General features: G+C 46.9%; 1 protein-coding gene across 1 annotated transcript in view; it reads left to right on the forward strand.

Annotated features, from left to right (window-relative positions):
- LOC138295478 (calpain-13-like) overlaps positions 1-18,115 on the forward strand; it is a 530,338-nt gene that overhangs the window by 250,786 nt on the left and 261,437 nt on the right. The window contains exon 6 of the mRNA XM_069233811.1: positions 15,994-16,168. Within this exon, the coding sequence (XP_069089912.1) occupies positions 15,994-16,168 (175 nt within the window). The remainder of the gene's footprint in view (positions 1-15,993; positions 16,169-18,115) is intronic.

The raw sequence follows: 18,115 nt of genomic DNA on the forward strand, positions 1-18,115 counted from the left end.
TGATGCCGAAAGAGGGCTTTCCAGAACTATCATATACAGACTAAGTGAAACAGACCAGTTCTTACATAACCATGTCTTTAACTGCTTCTAAAAGTTCTCCAGAGAAGTACATAATTTTAGCTTGAGAGCCAAAGCATTCCACAATTTGGGAGCTAGGTTTCTAAAGGAGCTCCCTCCTTGTCTAACCAAATTAACCCGAGAGGTTAGCAAGGCCCAGGCTGCCAGAGTGCAGTGGGCATTTAGAAACATGCAGAGACAAGGCTGTTAAGATGTTTATAGGCAGTTTGAGTCATGGCTTTGTACATGAAGCACAGCACTTTAAACTTAGCACACTTTTCTGTGGTCAGACAGTAAAACTTCCGCAAATGGGCTGAGACCAAAACATGTTGAGGAACATGACGCAGAAGTCCTGCGGCTGCATACTGAACTGTCTTTAGTCTCTTCAACAATGACTTGGAGGCTCTTAAGAGGTGCACATTCCATAATCAAGATGCAATATGATGAGGGCTTCGACACCAATCCTTTGAGCGAAAACAGGAAGGAGCAAAATCATTTTTTGCAGACACTTAAGGAGCTCAAAACAACTTTCAGATACTTTATTGATATGAGAATCCATTGTGAGCTTGCTAGCAAGCCAAAATCCCAGGTCTTTAAGCTCCTGTTTAGGAGTAGGAACCGATCCTAGTTCCTCTGGTCATCCTGATGGATCACAGAGCTGAAGATGGGAACAATACCATTGTATGGCTGTACCCTTAATGCTGTCTTTCACGAGTCTTCGGAGTAGTATGGAATGAAAAGTTGTATAGAAATCTGCACTTAGGTCCGGAAGATTTAAGGCAGCTCTCCTTCCATCTTCAAGAATTGCTCTAAGATGTTCTGTGACCCCCTAAAAGGGCAGATCCAATACGAAAGCCAGATTGAGAGCCATGAAGAAAATTATTTGGTTCTAGATGAAAAGATATTTGAGAATTAATATGTATTTCAAGTAATTTTGCCAATAGTGGCAAAAACGAAATTGGCCAATTCATTTCAGACTTGGACATATCCAATGACTGCTTTTTAAGCAGAAATACAATAATGGCATGCTTCCATGGAGCTGGAACAGTAACCTGTGACATAGACGTATTATGAAAATTAATTCAAGCTGGAGAGAGAATTTTGCTGCTCTGTTTTAAAATCCACAGAGGTGCAGGGTGAGATGGTGATCCAGACTTGATAGAAGTAAAGAGAGGCTCAAATCTCTGAGATTCTAAAAGGCTGAATGACTGCATAGTGGAATCCAATCCCTTGCTGTCAACTGGGGAAAAATCTTCTTCCCCTAGGATATCAAATGAGGCATAGATTTCAGCTACTGTTTTAAAAAAGAAATCAGCAAGGGTCTGATTTAAAACTTGGTGGACAGGCTACTCCACCACAACGGTGACACGTATCCCATCCGTGGAAATCCAAAGTCCCATAAGATAGAATGGGATTTAGATTTCGAAAGTCAGGATATCTGTCACCGTTGTGATAGAGGAAGCTGTCTGCTGAGTTCTAAATCAGGCCTCAAGTTTGTTACACATAGCTTGAAAGATGGACAACTCGGAGGACATAAAGGCTGCATCCATCAAGGATTTAACAATAAGGAACAAGTCCATAGAGGAATTATTGGCATGAATAGTTCTGGCTTCAGGAAAACCTGCACAAGCAACACAGCATGCTGTATGATAAAGGTATATGGCTTCCTGGTACTTTGCTTTCACAGTGACATACATTCTAAATGCTTACAGCTTTTCCTTTGGGTTAAAATCTACTGATTAAACCATTGTACACTTAGGCCAATCCTTCCCTTTTCAAAATACGACCTTAGGAAGCAGAGCATGCAGCATGAATTCCAGCCAAAGAATAACTTGTGTTACACAACTGTCAATCGGTCCTCCCAAATAAAAAGAGAAAAAAGTGAGGAGAAATAAAATATTTCTCCTTGTTACGCCTATCCTGGGGAGGTGTATTTTTGGGCACATTTCCAAGTTTGCCAGTTATGGTAAATCAGGGAATGTGTCAAAAGCCACAGGGATTGTGTGGTAACACCCACGCAACACCCATGGAATGCTTTCCTGAGGCAGAGTAACGCAACGCAGCGATTTGCACTACATTACTTTACTCCAGATTTATGAAGCCACTTGGCCACGCAAGGTGGCCTTATGTGGCTTCATAAATTGCATTTTGGGTTTGCATTGTGCTTGCATCACTTTTCATGGTGCAAGAACGACGCAACCCCCCACATAAATATGCCCCTAGGTGTTGTGTGATAATCTCATTCTTTGTGCTGTGTTGCACTGATGCCGAAGGGATACATGTGTGTTTTTCCCACCCATAGCCCATATACTTACTCGAAAAATATTTCAGTTAGGGCATGTGCTGCCGACACAAACCTTGGCAATATTAAAATATTAAGAAACAAGTATTGCCCTGTATTTCTCAACACTGCTGTGTATGGCCTTTTCCCTAAATAAGAGATTCTTAGAGTTAATGGTCGCAATGAAGACAGAAAAGATGAAGGCACAGACCCCCTGCGGTATTTGCACAGCACAGAGAATGGAATCATGACACAGTCCTAGGAAGAGAGTATATGCTCAAACTAATATTAAAAGGGGGTTGAGTCACCACAAAAGCATATATAGCTTAAAAAAACATTCACGAGCAGTGTAGCTAGTACTACAGAAGCATTTTTTCACATACTCTTTGTTAGAAATGGGGTTTTTGGTTGGCAGTCAGGTTACCCTCTGTCCAATCAAAAGCCCTCACTCTAGTCAGGGTAAGTCACACACTATCCAAGATTATCCTGTGCCCACCCTCTGGTAACTTGGCACGAGCAGTCAGGCTTAACTTAGAAGGCAATGTGTAAAGTATTTGTGCAATAAATCATACAATACCACCATATAGCACCACAAAAATACACCACACAGGGTTTAGAAAAATATATAATATTTATCAGGATAATTGTAGGTCAAAAAGAATAAAGATGCAATGGAAAATTGTAGAAATATCACAGGAAAGTGATTTAAAGTGTCTTAAGTCTTTAGAATGTAACAAAAGTCTCTTTCAAGCACAAGTACCTGGTTCGGAGTGGAAAATCTCCTCAGAGGGCCACAGGAGAAGAGATGCGTGGAAAAAGGGTGTGTGCGTCGATTTCTCCTCAGCACACAAAGACTTGCGTCGTTCTTTTCCACGCGGGGAAGTCGGGCGTCGTTTTCCGGCGCGCAGACAGTCTCTTTTCGTGGATCGCGGGGATTACCAGATGTCCCGGGTCTGTGCGTTGATTCTCCGACTTGTTTTCCGGCTGCGCGTCGTTCTGCGGGGCTGCGCGTCGAAGTTTCGATCTCACGGTAGGCGTCGCGTCGATTTCTCCTTGGAAGTCGGGCGGCGTTGTCCTTGCGAGGCCGTGCGTCGAAATTTTGGTCTCACGGCAGGCGTCGCGTCGATTTCTCCTCGGAAGTCGTGCGGCGTTGTCCTTGCGAGGCCGTGCGTCAAAGTTTCGCACTCACGGTAGGCGTCGCGTCGATTTCTCCTGGAAAGTCGGGCGGCGTTGTCCTTGCGAGGTTGTGCGTCGAAGTCTTGGTCGTCCCGAGGGCGTCGCGTTGATCAGCGTCGGTGTGCGGCGTTTTTCTCGCCGCGAAACAAGCTGTGCGTCGAAATTTTCGGCGCACGGAGCGTCCAAGTGAAAGGAAGAAGTCTTTTTGGTCCAGAGACTTCAAGGAACAGGAGGCAAGCTCTATCCAAGCCCTTGGAGAGCACTTTCACAGCCAGACAAGAGTTCAGCAAGGCAGCAGGGCAACAGCAAGGCAGCAGTCCTCTGTAGAAAGCAGACAGGTGAGTCCTTTGAGCAACCAGGCAGTTCTTCTTGGCAGGATGTAGTTTCTGGTTCAGGTTTCTTCTCCAGCAAGTGTCTGTTGAGGTAGGGCAGAGGCCCTGTTTTATACCCAAATGTGCCTTTGAAGTGGGGGAGACTTCAAAGAGTGGCTAAGAAGTGCACCAGGTCCCCTTTCAGTTTACTCCTGTCTGCCAGGGTCCCAGTAGGGGGTGTGGCAGTCCTTTGTGTGAGAGCAGGCCCTCCACCCTCCCAGCCCAGGAAGACCCATTCAAAATGCAGATGTATGCAAGTGAGGCTGAGTACCCTGTGTTTGGGGTGTGTCTGAGTGAATGCACAAGGAGCTGTCAACCAAGCCCAGCCAGACGTGGATTGTAAGGCACAGAAGGATTTAAGTGCAAAGAAATGCTCACTTTCTAAAAGTGGCATTTCTAGAATAGTAATATTAAATCCGACTTCACCAGTCAGTAGGACTTTGTATTACCATTCTGGCCATACTAAATATGACCTCCCTGCTCCTATCAGATCAGCAGCTGCCACTTCAACAGTGTATGAGGGCAGCCCTAATGTTAGCCTATGAAGGGAGCAGGCCTCTCAGTAGTGTGAAAACGAATTTAGGAATTTTACACTACCAGGACATATAACTACACAGGTACATGTCCTGCCTTTTACCTACACAGCACCCTGCCCTAGGGGTTACCTAGGGCACACCTTAAGGGTGACTTATATGTAGAAAAAGGGGAGTTCTAGGCTTGGCAAGTACTGTTAAATGCCAAGTCGAGGTGGCAGTGAAACTGCACACACAGGCCTTGCAATGGCAGGCCTGAGACAAGGAAAAAGGGGCTACTTAAGTGGGTGGCACAACCAGTGCTGCAGGCCCACTAGTAGCATTTAATTTACCAGCCCTATGCACATAAAGTGCACCTTACTAGGGACTTATAAGTAAATTAATAGTCCAATCAGGTATGATTCCAGGTTACCATGTTTTAAGGGAGAGAGCATATGCACTTTAGCACTGGTTAGCAGTGGTAAAGTGCGCAGAGTCTATAAACCAGCAAAAACAGTGTCCAAAAAAATGGAGGGAGGCAGGCAAAAAGTTAGGAGTGACTACCCTAAGGCTGTCAGGTCTAACATGTGTCCCCCCCAGCTGAAAGTGGGGAGAGCTACCCGACCTCCTGGGAGCTCTCATCGCTAAGGCGGAAGTACCTGGAGAGACCATCAGCATTGGCGTGGTCAACCCCTGGGCGATGTTCCACCGTAAAGTCCATCCCCTGTAGGGAAATGGACCACCTCAAGAGTTTTGGATTCTCACCCCTCATCTGCATGAGCCATCTGAGGGGCCTGTGGTCTGTCTGAACCCGGAAGTGAGTCCCAAACAGGTAGGGTCTTAGCTTCTTCAGTGCCCAGACCACAGCAAAAGCTTCTCGTTCAATAGCACTCCACCTCTGTTCCCGTGGTAATAGCCTTCTGCTAATAAAGACTACCGGTTGATCTCTGCCCTCCTCATTCAGCTGTGCTAGGACGGCCCCTATGCCATGCTCTGAAGCGTCTGTCTGCACGATAAATTCCTGGGAGTAGTCAGGGGCCATGAGTACGGGGGCCGTGCACATGGCTTCCTTCAGGGCGTCAAAGGCTTTCTGACAAGCCTCTGTCCAATTCACCAACCTAGGTTGCTTCTTGGAAGTGAGTTCTGTCAAGGGTGTTACAATGGTACCATAGCCCTTGACAAATCGGCGGTAGTATCCTGTGAGGCCTAGAAAGGCTCTCACCTCCGTCTGTGTTCGGGGTGGTTGCCAGGCCTTGATGGTTTCAATCTTGGCCTGGAGTGGCTGCACCTTGCCACCACCCACTAGGTGTCCTAAGTACACCACGGAACCCTGCCCAATCTGGCACTTACTGGCCTTGATGGTCAGGCCTGCCTGTTGCAGGGCCTGAAGCACCTCCTTGAGGAGAAGCAGGTGTTCCTCCCAGCTGGAACTGTAGACAGCTATGTCATCCAGGTAGGCTGCACAGAAGGCATCCTTGCCAGCTAGGACCCAGTTAACCAACCGTTGGAAGGTAGCGGGGGCATTTTTCAACCCAAACGGCATCACCCGGAACTGGTAATGGCCATCCGGGGTTGAAAATGCGGATCTTTCCTTGGCCCCCTCAGTTAGGCCGATCTGCCAGTACCCTGAAGTAAGATCAAACGTACTCAGGAACTGGGCAGCGCCTAGCCTGTCCACGAGCTCATCAGCTCGGGGGATGGGGTGAGCATCCGTCCGTGTGACTGAGTTGAGACCCCGGTAGTCCACACAGAACCGGAGTTCTGGCTTCGCACCGGGGGCAGTAGCCTTAGGGACCAATACCACTGGGCTGGCCCAGGGACTACTGGATTTCTCAATGACCCCTAGAGTCAACATCTTGGAGACCTCCTCCTTGATGCTGGCCTTCACCTTATCCGACAACCTGTAAATTTTGTTTTTCACAGGGAGACTGTCACCGGTGTCAATATCATGAACACAGAGGTGGGTCAGCCCAGGAGTAAGGGAGAACAGGGGGGAGAACTGCTCCAACAGCTCATAACAGTCTCCTTTCTGATTTAGAGTCAGGGAGTCAGACAGAATGACCCCGCTTACTGACCCATCACCTTCTTGGGCAGAGACGAGGTCGGGGAGAGGTTCACTCTCCTCTTCCGTTCCTTCATCTGTGACCAGAAGCATGTTGATCTCCGACCTCTCAAAATGAGCTTTTAGTCGGTTCACATGGAGCACCCTTAGGGGATTCCTAGGGTTTTGAGGTCCACTAGGTAAGTGGCCTCCCCTTTCCGCTCCTTTATTTCAAATGGGCCAGACCAGCGGTCCTGGAGAGCTCTGGGCTCTATTGGCTCCATTACCCACACTTTGTCTCCAGGTTGAAACTCTACCAGGGTGGCCTTCTGGTCATACCATTGTTTCATCACCTCTTGACTGGCCTCAAGGTTATCTTGGGCTTCTTTCCAGAATCGGGTCATCTGGTTGCGGAGGGCCAACATATAGCTGACCACATCCTGAGGGGGTGTCTTTGGAGCTTTCTCCAATCCCTCCTGGACAATGCTTAAGGGTCCCCTGACAGGGTACCCATAAAGAAGTTCAAAGGGACTGAACCCTACCCCTCTCTGGGGGACCTCTCTGTAAGCAAAGAGAAGGCATGGTAAGAGGACGTCCCACTTACGCCTCATGGCCTCGGGGAGGCCACCAATCATGCCTTTCAGGGTCTTGTTGAATCTCTCCACAAGACCATTCGACTGGGGGTGATAGGGTGTGGTGAACTTGTAAGTTACACCACACGCATCCCACAGAGACTTCATGTATGCAGACATGAAGTTAGTGCCTCTGTCAGACACTATTTCCTTGGGGAATCCCACACGGGTAAATATCCCCATCAGGGTTCTGGCCACCACCGGTGCAGTTACTGTCCTCAGAGGGATTGCCTCTGGGTAACGGGTGGCATGGTCCACCAAAACCAGGATGAACCTGTTGCCTAAGGCAGTTTTGGGGTCCAAGGGACCAACAATGTCGATGCCCACCCTTTCAAAGGGGGTGCCAACGACAGGAAGTGGAATCAGGGGGGTTTTAACCCTTTTTCCTGCTTTACCACTGGCCTGGCAGGTAGGACAGGACCTGCAGAACTTGTCTGAGTGTGTCCTCATTTTGGGCCAATAAAAGTGGGTGACAAGCCTGTTAAAGGTCTTGCCCTGCCCCAAATGTCCTGCCAGGGGAATGTCGTGAGCCAGACCCAGTAGGAAGGTTCGGTAACATTGGGGGACCACCAGCACACGTGCTGCCCCAAAGCCCGGAACCTTAGGCTCACTGTAGAGGAGATCATTCTCCCAATATAGGTGGTGATCGCCAGAGGCGTCGCCGGCTGCCTGGTTTGAGGCTTGTTTCCTCAAACCTTCTAGAGTGGGACATTCTTTATGCGCCTTGCAGAATTCCTCCCTGGTGGGTCCACCCTCAACTTGCCAGCCAGCAAGCTCAGGTAAGTCACCTAGGGCGGCAATGCCTTCCCCAGTGGGCTCGGAAGCCTCCTCCTCAGGAGCCCCGTCAGCCACTGTGGGAACAGCTGGGGCCGGTTTCCCGCACCCCTGGTCCCTCCTCCTGGCAGCTCTCTGGGCCATCGTTCCAGGCTCCAGATGCCCTTGACTTCCCTCTCGGTCAGCCATGGACCGTGTGGTCATGCAGACCCACTCAGTTAACCCTAACATCTCCAGGTGAGACCTGAGCTCCACTTCTTTCCAAGCAGTGTGCTCAAGGTCGTTGCCTAACAGACAATCTACAGGCATGGCAGGACTCACAGCTACTTTCAGAGTACCAGAGACCCCCCCCCACTCAAAGGGAACCAGAGCCACCGGTAGGTGACTCTCGCGATTGTCAGCGACTCTGACCTGGTGGAATGTATTAGGTACTATCTGCTCTGCTGACACCAGCTGACTCTTGATAGTAGTCATACTGGCTCCTGTGTCACGCAGAGCCTCCACCCTCTGCCCATCAATGGTGACCCACTGCCGGTACTTGGAAGTATTTCTGGGCATGTGGGCCTTGGGCACCATTTCTCCTTCTCCCAGGGACACTAGGGAAATCTCTACCTGCTCCCCAAAGCTAGTTGGGTCCATCTCCCCCCCTAGTGCTACACTAGTCAACCCAGGTGCCTGTCCGGTAGTGGACGGTGCCCTCTTGGGGCACTGTGGATCGCCTTTGTAGTGACCATATTGGTAACACTCCATGCATTTGGGGCTAGATTTTCCTGACTTGTCAAATGTCCCTGGCTTTTTCCCAAATTTGGAAAAGGAAGGGTTGCCACCCCCTCCCTGGGAATTCTTTTGGGGGCCTTTAGAGAGTTCCTTATCTGTAAGTTTATCTCCCCCCTCTTTCTTCTGTTGGGAACCCTGACCACCTTTGTGGGAGTCCCCCCCAGGTACCTTTTTGGACACTCTGGTGCTAACCCAGAGGTCCGCCTCCTAAGCAAGCTTCCTGGGATCAGTCAGCTTACTATCCACTAGGTGCTGGCGCAAATCTGTATAAGTAACATTAAGCATATGCTCTCTCAGGATCAAGTCATATAAACCTTTATAATCTGCTACTTTGTTGCCCCGCACCCATCCATTCAGTGCCTTACTAGAGAAATCAAAGAAATCTACCCATGTTTGTGTGGTTTGTTTGGTGCTGTCCCTGAACCTCTGACGGTATCCCTCAGGGGTCAGCCCAAACTTGGCAAGTAAAGTGGCTTTCTGGAGTGGGTATGTGTTTTGATCCGGTGGATCCAATGTGAGAAGTGTGTCCCTCCCCAATGGCGGCACATACCCCCACATAGCTACCCCCCATTGCCCTTCAGGAACCTCATGAGCCCTTAGTGCAACTTCATAAGCAGCTAACCATTTATCTATGTCATCTCCCACCACAAAACTGGGCACCACATTTTTGGGTATACGAACCTTCTTTTCTCCAGCAGGTCCTGTCTGTATGCTGCCACCATTATTGCTGGATTCAGACTGTCTTGCCTTCATCTCCAGCTCCTTGAGACTCAGTTCATGAGCCAACAATAGTTTCTTTTCAGCCAAAGCTCTTTCAGCTTCCACTTGTTTGGCTGCTCTTTCAGCTTCTGCTTGTTTGGCTGTTCTTTCAGCTTCAATCTGTTTGGCTGCTCTTTCAGCCTCAGCTTGTTTGGCTTCTCTTTCTGCCCTCCTCTCCTCCTGTTGCGCCTCAATTTTCAGTTTTGCCATTTGCAATTGGAACTCCCTTTCCTCTCTCCTTTCCTCTGCGGTCAGGCTTTGCATGGAGACACTGCTCACTGGTCTGGAAGGGTGCACAATTGCAGTGGTAACACCATCCATAGATAGTGAAAATCCTTCTGAGGGGCCATTTTCTGGCTCCCCTTCCTCATCATCCTCTAAATGGGCTTCTGCCCAGGCCCTCAGCGCCACTTGAAAGTCCTCCTTTCTGGAGGCCCCTTGGGTGGGTACCCTTAATGCCCTGCAAAATCCTCTTAGTTGTTTGACCATGTATGTATCCAACTGGACTAGGTCAAAGTCCCCTGTCTGAGACCCAGTCAGAGACATGTTGAGTGAGGATTTTGTTTTTGAAAATTGTCAGGAAAAAAACGGATTTTCAAAAAGAGATAAAAACCAAGTTGACCTTCAACTGTGGGTAGGTAGTGAAATACTTAGCTACTGTATGTCACTGCACAAATACAAGTCCTATCCTCACCGCTGATCACCAATGTTAGAAATTGGGTTTTTGGTTGGCAGTCAGGTTACCCTCTGTCCAAGCAAAAGCCCTCACTCTAGTCAGGGTAAGTCACACACTATCCAAGATTATCCTGTGCCCACCCTCTGGTAGCTTGGCACGAGCAGTCAGGCTTAACTTAGAAGGCAATGTGTAAAGTATTTGTGCAATAAATCATACAATACCACCATATAGCACCACAAAAATACACCACACAGGGTTTAGAAAAATATATAATATTTATCAGGATAATTGTAGGTCAAAAAGAATAAAGATGCAATGGAAAATTGTAGAAATATCACAGGAAAGTGATATAAAGTGTCTTAAGTCTTTAGAATGTAACAAAAGTCTCTTTCAAGCACAAGTACCTGGTTCGGAGTGGAAAATCTCCTCAGAGGGCCACAGGAGAAGAGATGCGTGGAAAGAGGGAGTGTGCGTCGATTTCTCCTCAGCACACAAAGACTTGCGTCGTTCTTTTCCACGCGGGGAAGTCGGGCGTCGTTTTCCGGCGCGCAGACAGTCTCTTTTCGTGGATCGCGGGGATTACCAGATGTCCCGGGTCTGTGCGTGGATTCTCCGACTTGTTTTCCGGCTGCGCGTCGTTCTGCGGGGCTGCGCGTCGAAGTTTCGATCTCACGGTAGGCGTCGCGTCGATTTCTCCTTGGAAGTCGGGCGGCGTTGTCCTTGCGAGGCCTTGCGTCAAAATTTTGGTCTCACGGCAGGCGTCGCGTCGATTTCTCCTCGGAAGTCGTGCGGCGTTGTCCTTGCGAGGCCGTGCGTCAAAGTTTCGCACTCACGGTAGGCGTCGCGTCGATTTCTCCTGGAAAGTCGGGCGGCGTTGTCCTTGCGAGGTTGTGCGTCGAAGTCTCAGTCGTCCCGAGGGCGTCGCGTTGATCAGTGTCGGTGTGCGGCGTTTTTCTCACCGCGAAACAAGCTGTGCGTCGAAATTTTCGGCGCACGGAGCGTCCAAGTGAAAGGAAGAAGTCTTTTTGGTCCTGAGACTTCAAGGAACAGGAGGCAAGCTCTATCCAAGCCCTTGGAGAGCACTTTCACAGCCAGACAAGAGTTCAGCAAGGCAGCAGGGCAACAGCAAGGCAGCAGTCCTCTGTAGAAAGCAGACAGGTGAGTCCTTTGAGCAACCAGGCAGTTCTTCTTGGCAGGATGTAGTTTCTGGTTCAGGTTTCTTCTCCAGCAAGTGTCTGATGAGGTAGGGCAGAGGCCCTGTTTTATACCCAAATGTGCCTTTGAAGTGGGGGAGACTTCAAAGAGTGGCTAAGAAGTGCACCAGGTCCCCTTTCAGTTTACTCCTGTCTGCCAGGGTCCCAGTAGGGGGTGTGGCAGTCCTTTGTGTGAGAGCAGGCCCTCCACCCTCCCAGCCCAGGAAGACCCATTCAAAATGCAGATGTATGCAAGTGAGGCTGAGTACCCTGTGTTTGGGGTGTGTCTGAGTGAATGCACAAGGAGCTGTCAACCAAGCCCAGCCAGACGTGGATTGTAAGGCACAGAAGGATTTAAGTGCAAAGAAATGCTCACTTTCTAAAAGTGGCATTTCTAGAATAGTAATATTAAATCCGACTTCACCAGTCAGTAGGACTTTGTATTACCATTCTGGCCATACTAAATATGACCTCCCTGCTCCTTTCAGATCAGCAGCTGCCACTTCAACAGTGTATGAGGGCAGCCCTAATGTTAGCCTATGAAGGGAGCAGGCCTCTCAGTAGTGTGAAAACGAATTTAGGAGTTTTACACTACCAGGACATATAACTACACAGGTACATGTCCTGCCATTTACCTACACAGCACCCTGCCCTAGGGGTTACCTAGGGCACACCTTAAGGGTGACTTATATGTAGAAAAAGGGGAGTTCTAGGCTTGGCAAGTACTGTTAAATGCCAAGTCGAGGTGGCAGTGAAACTGCACACACAGGCCTTGCAATGGCAGGCCTGAGACAAGGAAAAAGGGGCTACTTAAGTGGGTGGCACAACCAGTGCTGCAGGCCCACTAGTAGCATTTAATTTACCAGCCCTATGCACATAAAGTGCACCTTACTAGGGACTTATAAGTACATTAATAGTCCAATCAGGTATGATTCCAGGTTACCATGTTTTAAGGGAGAGAGCATATGCACTTTAGCACTGGTTAGCAGTGGTAAAGTGCGCAGAGTCTATAAACCAGCAAAAACAGTGTCCAAAAAAATGGAGGGAGGCAGGCAAAAAGTTAGGGGTGACTACCCTAAGGCTGTCAGGTCTAACACTCTTATGCTCTTTTGTGAACCAGTCCCAAAAAGTACCTTCTTATTGGTAAAAGTGGATTCAGGGTAGAGTCTTTTTTGTTTATACCAACTACATATGAATATCCCCTGGGCAGTCCTAAATTATTCCCATTTTAGATATTTTGAAGCCATTTCAAAATGACATGTAAGCTTATGTACTTGAATACTTTAGGGCAACTACTGTACATACTCCTAACTGCCATGATCAATAGTCCCCTTATGTTTATTTACCTACTATTTTTTTGCTTTGTAAATAGATCCTGAAATAGCTCCTGTCCATTTGAGTAATTTCCCCCTAAGCCACCCTATCAGTCATGTGCATCCTTCTCTCTCTGCTGATATGTGCTTTCTGGTTCATTTTTTTACTGTTTACTGCATACAAAGGATTAGTTATAGGCTCTCCCTTTGGATGTCATGAGTACTTGCTGAACTCGTATGTCTGCCCTTTCAAGACGATGAAGCGTGTTCTCTGATGTTTGCACTGATCTTAAAAATAGTTCATTTTTGTTATGCACTACACTTTCTCCAACGTAAAGTCCATTAGTAAAAATGCCTACAAGCAATATTGATTTTCCACTACTCTACAGCAATCGAGAGTCATCCACCGTCCTCCAGCAACCAAGATAGTCTAAACCATGAAACGCAAAAAGATTTATTATGATCAGTACATCTCTACATTGTGAATGGAACAGTCCAACACCCTACAGTGTTTGCTTGCTTGGGGCAACTAAGCCACAAAGAGCAGAAGGAACCAATGAAAAGAACACACAGTCTCACTTTGTGCCTTCACCTATACCAAGATTTTCAACAAGACCAGAAAGCAACAAGAGCTTCAGCTCTTAAGTTGCAGGCCTATCGCCCACTCCTACTTCAGGGGAAGTGCACACACAAGAAAATACACATCTACCATGAGCCACTGCACCTTCTATGAAGGTCACCATAAAAACTCACTTAATCTCAACAGAGAAGAATATAGGTGGTCATTATGAACATGGCGGTCCGGACCGCCATGCCAGCAGTGGCGGTAATTACCGCCACTGGCATGGCGGTCCGGGCTGCCATAAAATGTTTATGGCGAGACTGTCACAGGTGGAACTCTGCCTCTGCCAGGCTACTGCCGCCAGGCAGTCTGGCGATGGCGGAGTTCGTTATCCGACAGGGCAGCGATGCAAGCAGCGCTGCCTGCCGGATAATGTACCTTTTTTCCCCAAGCCTTTCCCTGGTGGTTTAGCCCACCAGGGAAAGGCTGGCAGAATGGGTGCCTCGGGGGCCCCTGTGCACAGACCCATCATGCATGTCAATGCCCGATTTACTGGCATTGATATGCCCGACGGGTGCTGCTGCACCCGCTGCAATGCTACATTGCCACCGGCTCCATGTGGAGCAGGCGGCATTGTACAGGCCCTGCATTCTGCTGGGCCGGCTGGCGGAAACACTGTTTCCGCCAGCCGGCCCAGCGGAATGTTGTTTATTTGGCCGGCAGGGTCTTCAATGCACTGGCGGTCCTTTTTAGACCGCCAGAGCTGAACTCGGCGGGCTTTTCCACCAAGTTCATAATGAGGGCCATAATCATTATTAGAACATTGGAATGTTGGGAGCTCCATTACAGAGAATGGAGTGCTCCGGGCTTTTACTGGTTGGTAAAAGTCCAAGCGTCAACATTCGAAGCGTCAACATTCAAATGTTCTCTTTGTTCACAGCAACAGCTGTGAACAAAGTCTTCACGGAGCCTGAGGGGATTGTAATATGGAGTTATGTTGCAGGACACAAATAAACTTTGTTTGTAAATAAAAACAATCTAAAAAGTCAGTTCTTTGTTTCGCTATAGTATAACCCTCCCTCTAGCCATTACTATCAAACATTGCAGTAGAGCCAGTGTGCAAAACCTTCCAGGTCCCCTTTGTGCTAGCACAAGTACAACAAACATAGGGGTGCTTAAATTAAATGAGCTTGGAAAAGGGAGGCAGATAGAGGAAGAGACCATGCACACCACCAATGAGTCATAAAATCAATAATCTCCTCCTTGTGCTTCGTAGACATGTTTACTAAGCATGGAACTCAGCACAATCTTAGTTTAACAATTCTACACTTGTTGTCCATTGACATCTATTTGGTAGCCCTTTATTTGCTCTATTTCTATTTGACACCCTATTACTATGTTGCTCTTGCTAGCTTAATTCCCAAAGATTTGAAGTTCTGGTTTCATTTGTTTCTTTATGGTTGTAAACGCAGTGTCATAGCTCAAGGGCTATAATGTGTTAAGCAGGGGCACTACTGGGGTGTGACATATGAGTACCTACTGTTGCCCTAATGTACTGTAGCTTAAAGAAACTCCCTTTCACTAGGGATGCAGGAGTCCAGGCTCAATGGGCATTCGCATTTCACTGTATGAATTAATTTATTTTAAATACAATGCATATATGTGTCAGTTTTAGGTCTTGTCCTAAAACAGCTTTACCTGCTTCGCCCCCAGTCTCAGATTATCGCAGAAATTCACAAATGAAATACATACATATACATACATTTGGCTCATCACATTTCAATATTTCTCTTTTCAGCTGCCATTCACATGTTTCTTCAGTTTACCATAGCATACAGCAATGTGGAATTAGTCAAACCACTTCAGCAGCTGGCTCTCTTGCACTGTGAAGACAGAATGTTTTTTCCTGATCCCATGTGCACGTTCACCCTAAAAAAACATTTTCACTTCATGGCAGGCGGGTCCAATGCTTCACTTTGTAAATGTCTATTTTCTTTGCGTTGTTTATCATGTTTTATTTTCTTCATTCGTACGTGTGTGTTTAAACTATATATTTAGGTAACAGTAATACAAATCCATTATTATAATTTTCTTCTTACAAGTATAAACCATATTTTCCTGTGTTGTGTATTGAAACTTAAAACAATTTCTACACCTATTCTAACTACACATCTCTGCAAGGAAGCAAGAGTACTGATCTGTTACAATAATGTGTGACGCTTATGGATTTTTTTTATTTACATTTTTATTGTAAGCTGTGGCTACCAGATTTTGTGACAGTATGCTTTCTTTTTCCTTTTGTTGCATATGCATGCGTAACAACATATATCTAGCAAGTAAACATCACAGCAGCTTCCAAGACCATAACTATTGGCTTTACTGATGCAAGATTAGTAATTGAGATCTGACAGCTCTTGTGCAGCAGTATATGTGCTCTGAAGAGAAGTCGTATTTCTCCAAGGGAACCGTGTTTCCACAAAGAGTTGAAAGGTGTACATTCAAAAATATGATGCTAATTTATTTGGAAGAATACTGCCTTCAAATCTACCAATAGCACTTCATTTTAAGTGCTGACATTGACGAATTAAGCTGCCTTTTGCCTGCGGTACCCCAGGTTTCTCAGCTATTTGCTATTACTAGAAGTTACTGCAATGTAGAATGCACATCATTTACTAATATGGCCTCACAATAGCTTTATAACGACGAACTCTTTGCTATGGTAAATATCCAAAGACAGTTCATGTAGCCGTTTATAATTTCCTGCCATTTTGCATTGCTGCGTTTATCTCAAAAAGTCGTGCAACAAAAAAGACACATTGCAGGTTGCATAATAATTTGTCTTCGTGTTTTTACTTTATTGTGTTTTTAGGCTACGGGGCTCCTATCAACATCTCCACTGGGGTTTCATTTCAGAAGCCTTGGTAGACTTCACGGGAGGGGTTCACGTTCAATTCAACCTACAAGAGCCTGCCTCTGACCTCAAAGACATCGTTCTAGCAGCTGCAAAAAATGGAGCGTTGGCCGGATGTACAACTCCTGGAGATGTGAGTGCAAGCTGAAAGAGGATAGAGAAGAGACATAATAAAAGTTAAATAAAGGCTATCAGACAGAACGTATTAGTTATGTCTCGCCGCATTGTCCCTTGTACAACTTTATCAGCATATTTTAATGAGTTCATGCATTTATCTCTACTGATTTCAATATTTGTATTTCCTAGCTCGTTTTCTTCTTGTTTACATTGAATTAAAGTCTACCTTTTCTGTCGGTTCTACGCTGTCTTTTTTTAGTTTAGTTTGCTCTCTCACTCTCTTTCTCTCTTTCCCTCTCCTCTTTCTCCGTTTCACTCTCTTATGCTTCATATGTTTCTATCCATGCATGACTTTCTGTCCTTTAGAGCTTTGCTTTTTTTGTGCAGAAATGTGCTATGTCTGTTCTGCTTCTGTGAGCCAGCACTTCAGTACTTGGCATGAATTTTAACAATAGTCAATCTACGATCAAGAGTATAAGTCATAGTAGAAGCACCAGGGAGCTTGCCAGACAGTCAGCCTTTGTCAGAATAGCGCCCTGGGCAGAAAGAAATGTGGCGCCCTCGCTGCTGGTGAATAAAATGAGGCAGCGGGGAGCCCCTTTTCTGTTGAGAGGTCAGCCTCTGGCTGATTGCATCAGAGTAGTCACTTGCCTCTGAACACACCTCTGCACCACCCCTCACTCACGTGAATTATGTACACATTAACATCTCACGCTGCGGGGGGTTAATATAGCCTTAGAACCCGCCGTAGCGGGCTCTACCGGCTATTAAAGGCCTGCTCCCGCGTTAAATGCCCGAGCCGAAGGCGAGGGCATTTAACAAGGGAAAGGGCCTTTAATAGCCGGTAGAGCCCGCTACGGCAGGTTCTAAGGCTATTAGAACATTCTGCCACTCAGAGCAGAATGTTCTATTAAAAAAAAAAACTGCTCACGGAGCCCGAGGGGATTAAAATCCCCTCGGGCTCCGTGAGGCTTTGTTCACAGCTGTTGCTGTGAACAAAGCGAACATTGGAATGTTGGCGCTGCGGGCTTTTACCGGCCTGTAAAAGCCCGCAGCACTCCATTGTCTTCAATGGACATGCCAACATTCGAATGTTCTAATAGTGTGTGGCAGCAGAGGATGAGAGGAGATGGGAGTGCAAGAAAGCAGACTGATGGGGTTTTAAAAACAGTGCCTGCAGCACTTGAGCCAGGTGGCAGAGACTCTGCTGTCCGCATGACCTTAATGCAGTCACAATTGGTGCCCAGCTCACCCATGCCACAAGCTTGCCCTGTTTCCAGACATGCAGCATTGTTCAAATATAGCTTTCTTGTTGAAGTTTCCCAGGTCATGCCATATTTGAAACATGGCTGTAGAACATGATATGCGACTCGTAATGTAATAATGGAAATGTCCCCACCATTCTATTCTTCATTTTGACCAGTGGAAAAATCACCCTGCGGAGAAAGTTACTCAAATCTGAGATAAACGAGATGCACAAGTTCAAAACCACATATCTAGGTCCATATACATGTGATGAAGAGGACGTATTTGAACCTAAATCTCTTGGTGAAATCATCAAACTGAATCCCCCTCTGGTCGTAAGGACCTTTGGTTGTCAATTTGAAGCGTTGACAGTATGGGTGGGTGGTAAACTCCACTCCTCTGGTGAGAGGTCCTAGCATCTCTGAACTCTACAAGAGCTGGTGAGGTACTTGGCTCAGACAGGATTCATATCACCCATTGAGATGGGATCTACTGCCTTTCACTCCAGTTTGCATGAGAATAGCAAATAAAGTATTGTAGAAGGAATAGGTTTGTCATTCATGGCAATTGAAAATCAGTCTAGTATATAAGAAGAGGTATTCCGCAACTTCCTATTTACTGTCTGTATGTGCTGACCGAAATGTATGGCAGTCTTTTACCTAACTGAGCCAAAAGTCGTTTTGAGAATGACAAAGTATTCCTCTTGAGGACCAGATAT

The sequence above is a fragment of the Pleurodeles waltl genome, chromosome 5 (genome assembly GCF_031143425.1).
Source record: "Pleurodeles waltl isolate 20211129_DDA chromosome 5, aPleWal1.hap1.20221129, whole genome shotgun sequence".
Lineage (NCBI taxonomy): Eukaryota > Metazoa > Chordata > Amphibia > Caudata > Salamandridae > Pleurodeles > Pleurodeles waltl.